Source organism: Etheostoma spectabile, chromosome 19 (genome assembly GCF_008692095.1).
Source record: "Etheostoma spectabile isolate EspeVRDwgs_2016 chromosome 19, UIUC_Espe_1.0, whole genome shotgun sequence".
Taxonomy (NCBI): domain Eukaryota; kingdom Metazoa; phylum Chordata; class Actinopteri; order Perciformes; family Percidae; genus Etheostoma; species Etheostoma spectabile.
The window spans coordinates 15230507-15234863 of NC_045751.1; the positions used below are offsets into that span (position 1 = coordinate 15230507).

General features: G+C 42.9%; 1 protein-coding gene across 2 annotated transcripts in view; it reads left to right on the plus strand.

Moving 5' to 3' along the window:
- Positions 1-3992, plus strand: part of LOC116707313 (ubiquitin carboxyl-terminal hydrolase 37) — a 7770-nt gene extending 3778 nt beyond the window's left edge. Inside the window, exons 9-21 of one of the 2 annotated variants that reach the window (XM_032544627.1) lie at positions 66-185; positions 331-483; positions 625-736; positions 870-1021; positions 1176-1307; positions 1427-1550; positions 1690-1841; positions 2010-2109; positions 2289-2365; positions 2477-2600; positions 2818-2878; positions 2977-3183; positions 3325-3992. In XM_032544627.1, the coding sequence (XP_032400518.1) occupies positions 66-185; positions 331-483; positions 625-736; positions 870-1021; positions 1176-1307; positions 1427-1550; positions 1690-1841; positions 2010-2109; positions 2289-2365; positions 2477-2600; positions 2818-2878; positions 2977-3158 (1489 nt within the window). In that variant the 3' untranslated portion in view covers positions 3159-3183; positions 3325-3992. The remainder of the gene's footprint in view (positions 1-65; positions 186-330; positions 484-624; positions 737-869; positions 1022-1175; positions 1308-1426; positions 1551-1689; positions 1842-2009; positions 2110-2288; positions 2366-2476; positions 2601-2817; positions 2879-2976; positions 3184-3324) is intronic. The other variant, XM_032544628.1, reaches the window with a different exon arrangement.
- The last annotated feature ends 365 nt before the right edge of the window (positions 3993-4357 follow it).

The following is a 4357-nucleotide window of genomic DNA, read 5'->3' on the forward strand; positions in this document are numbered from 1 at the left end:
CATTTGTTGAAAGGCAGTCTGGACCATGCAGTAGAATAACCGTCTGTGTTTCCTCTGATCACCAGTGTCAACACCACTGAGGAGCCTGGAGAAGAAGCTGTCCAGGAAGGTGTACCTGCCCCTGACACTCCAGTCCCAGCTGCAGCTGAGGATGAAGATCTGGCAGCTTCTTCTTCAGAAACAATGTATGAAATGTTTTCCTGTCTCGTCCTTTTTTAGTCAATTGAACAAATTATATTGATGTCAATTAATGTTGGTCACCTCCCTTGGCTTCATTGCTGTGGCCGAAAAAGCAGTAGAATAACAGTCTGTGTTTCCTCTTATCACCAGTGTCAACACCACCGAGGAGTCCGAGGGAGAAGCTGATGTCCAGGAAGCTTCAGCCATCACTGAAACTTTAGTCCCAGCTCCAGCTGAGAATGAGGTGAAGGTTAAAGATGAGGAAGAAAGCCCAGAACTGCCCTCTTCTGCCACAGAAAACAGGTATGATATTATTTTACTGTCTATTACATCTCTTCTTATTCATTATTTTTCCACTAATTCTCAATTTAAAGGAAATGATAAAAAAAAGTATTTGTCTGTAAATGATAGTAAATGATTGTCTGTGTCTCCTTTAATCACCAGTGTCAGCACCACCAAGGAGCCTGAGGAGGCTTCACCCACCCGTGACACTGGAAAAACAGCAGCTAGAAAGAAGAAAGTAGAGGCGCATCATTGGCTCAAATTTTGGCAAAAGGTATGTTCCACAGAGCCGAATGTTGCTACCAGAATACAGAAACGTGGATTCTGCATGATAAGTGAATATTAGCTTCACACATGTGGTTTTGTTTACTGTATTCACCTTCTTTTTTTGTAAAAACAACCAACAGAAACAGAAGGTCCAGTGTCCTACCTCCCCAAGAGTTTGTGGTGGGAGACTAAAGATCAAACCCATCACCGACAATCTGGGGACGAATTTAGGCAGAACACTCCGAAACATCCCCAAAGGAAAGCTGTACAAAGATGAGCTTGTTGCCCTAGGGTAAGCACCTGCAAATAAACTCATATACAATCACTGCATGCCCATATATTGTTCTTAGACTTGTATATAAAGTTATTCCAGGTTTAAAAATGATCAAAATAAAAAAATAAAAAAAGCTCCAGTCTGACTTTTGCCCTCTGTGATATGTTTAAAGATTACCCAACCTGGCGCAGACATGCTACATGAACTCCACTCTGCAAAGCCTCCTGACGATAACAGATTTTATTCAGGATATCTGCAACCAGGAGAGTGTGTGGAGTTCTCTCCCCAACTCGGAGCTCCTTGGGTACAACACCTCACACACACACTCTCACTCTTTGGTTTCTCCTCTAACTTTGCAGGTCAGCATACTAATAAAAACTAAAATATATATATATTTTTCCTCTTTGTTTGTGCTCTTTCCAGAGGATTTGTAAAAGTCAAACTCTCCAGGTGCACTAGCAGCAAGGCAGTGAAAAAACAAGCACTGACTGCCTTTAAAAGGACTATTGCTGTGTTCAACTCAGAGTTTGAGGATAACAGACAGAAAGTTAGTACGCTTTTTAGTTACACACACACACACACAGCACAGCACAATACCACACAGATCTTTAGATAACTATCTTTAAAAAAAAATTATAAAAATGTCCACCTTCTAATAACTTTTGTTCCTGTATGTTTCTGTGCAGGACGCCCATGAGTTCCTCAGCTGTGTTCTGAATCAGCTGAGGTGTGTGTCCGCCGACCTGCAGGCAGAAGCATTTAAAAAGGCCTGCAGTTACACCTGCCCTGTTGAGGCTAACATCACCTTCCAGATGTTGAGCACCAAGACCTGCAATGGGTATAAATACACAGCCGCAGACAGTTTTACACATGGGGTGTAGAGATTCCCCATGTTGACAATGCAATAGATTTTTTTTTCATGTATGGGGGTGGTAAAAAACCTCTCAATCGGGATGTGTGATATCTATGGCTGTATTTTAATTTGAATGTTCCCTTTATTCTGCAGATGTGGTATGCAGTCTACCCGCGAGGAGGACTACATCACCCTGTCACTGGACCTGGTGCCTGGAGGCACAGTTAGCCAGTGTCTGCAGGAGTACTTAAAAGTAAGTGGCGCATCTGCTCATTTACTCAGTTTAGTGTGATTCCCACCAACTCTAAACACTCCCTATCGTCACGCTCCACCGAATGTGAACTTATGTGAATATGTTTGTCAACGTGATTTTGATATCATCCATAAAAAGATGTAAATCAAAACCCGCTTCTCACTCCTGTTCCCCGTTAGGAGAATCAGCTGGAGTATCGATGTGAGTGTGGTGCTGAGACGTCATCGCTGCAGAGGTCATTCTTGACGCTGCCAAAGTGAGTAAAATCAGCCACCAGCATAGTTCAGTCAGGTATCAGGCTAAGCAGTTTCACCTCCGTCTGTCTTCCTCCGTCAATCTGTGATCTGACCCTCTTTCCTGTCAACAGTGCACTGATCATCCAGCTGAAGAGGTTTAATTACACCGAATGCCTAAATCTGGAGAAGATCAACAGCCCCATCACTTTATCAAGGCAGCTAGTGCTGAATACTGAGTCCAGCGCCAGTGAACAGGTAGAGATGATGTTCGGTTAAGAAAGGGCACCTTTTACTGTCTAACAGCTTTATTTGCTATACAAGTAAAGATGACTTGTATACTGTATATAAACCGACTTAGAACAAATATTTAAAGTAAAACATGTAAAGATCAGCCTGTCAAATATACAGCTACTGTAGTGTAGTCAAATGTCTGCATGTGTAACTTATTGGTGGTAACCGTGTTCTTTTCTAGACACCGTCTTGCTACTCCTTAATGAGCGTTGTCAGCCATTTGGGTTACTCAGCTCACTTTGGTAAGTGTGTTGTGGCACTTGGCCGCCGCAAATTTCGACGTTTAAGAATCAACAGCTTTTTCAGACGTACCATTAACAAATGTGTCCTTTCCTCTCAGGCCATTACATCTGTGACGGAGCCCACAGGGATGAGGAACCCCAGGACATGTCTGACAACTGGCTAACATACAATGACAAGGACGTCAGTGAGACAACCGGCACTTATATATGTCACCAGCGGCAGCGAACAGCATACCTGCTGTTCTACATGAAACCTGTAAGAGAACACTTCTGTCTATAGACTGTACATCAAACCAACAAAGAATGTAAGACGCAGATAGACACACAAACATGTTCTATCCCATAGATCTTTGATGTGATGTTTTGTGTAAATGAGCAATATATATATATATATATAGCATTACTAAAAAACAATTACTGTGCTAATGTGTGTTTTGCCATTTTAGCAGTAGAAGAGAAGAAGAGGAGAGGACCGGAGAAGAAGACGAGAGGACAGGACAGAAGAAGAAAAAGGGGCAGGATAAGAAGACGTTTTTTGGTTTTCAAAGTTTCTTCAGACCATTATCGAATAAGATGCATAATCACAGAAATTTAACATACATAAAACAAGACAAAGAAAACAAACTGAAAAAAAATAAGAAGCCAAATACTATCAATACAAACTGTGCTTTTTCCTATCAGCGACGAGACGAGAGGAGAGGAGAGGAGAAGAAGAGGAGAGAAGAGCACAACACCCCCGGACCAGCCAGCAAATTTGGAGTTGCTCGGCCTATGACATCGGCTTGGGGTCCTGCCTTTAAACATTTTTTAAAAGAAACCTGCCTAAATTAGTGAAACACTTTATCCACACTCTTGCCACAGCATGCTGTGACAGGATGTTGTGGCAAGAATGTGTGGCTAAATGTGTGGTTAGCTGTTACTAACCTAGCGCTGGGGAGTCATTCCCCGGAGTCCTTATGTTCTTTTTTCCCCAGCATGTTCCCTTGGATCAGAGAGGCTCCAAAATCAGGCTAGCAGCGGTCGCCTTGGTCCCGCTCCATGTTCTGTGATGCCATGTTCAACTGCTACACTGCAGTGCCCTGCTACGTCCAGCTACGTCCAGCTACGTCCAGCTACGTCCTGCTACGTCCTGCTACGTCCTGCTGTGCCTTGTAATGCCGCACAGCGTCCTGCTATGCCATGAACTACTACAAAGAACTGCTACAAACTACTAATTTTTTCTATTTTTGTTATTGCCACTCTTCATTCTAACCCCAACCGGCCCGTCAGACACCGCCTACCAAGAGCCTGGGTCTGACCGAGGTTTCTGCCTAAAAGGAAGTTTTTCCTCGCCACTGTCGCACTGTTGCTTGCTCTGGAGGAAACTACTAGAACTGTTGGGTCCTTGTCAATTCTGGAGTGTGGTCTATCTGTATAGTGTCTTGAGATAACTCTTGTTATGAATTGATACTATAAATAAAAATTGAAATTGAAATTGAA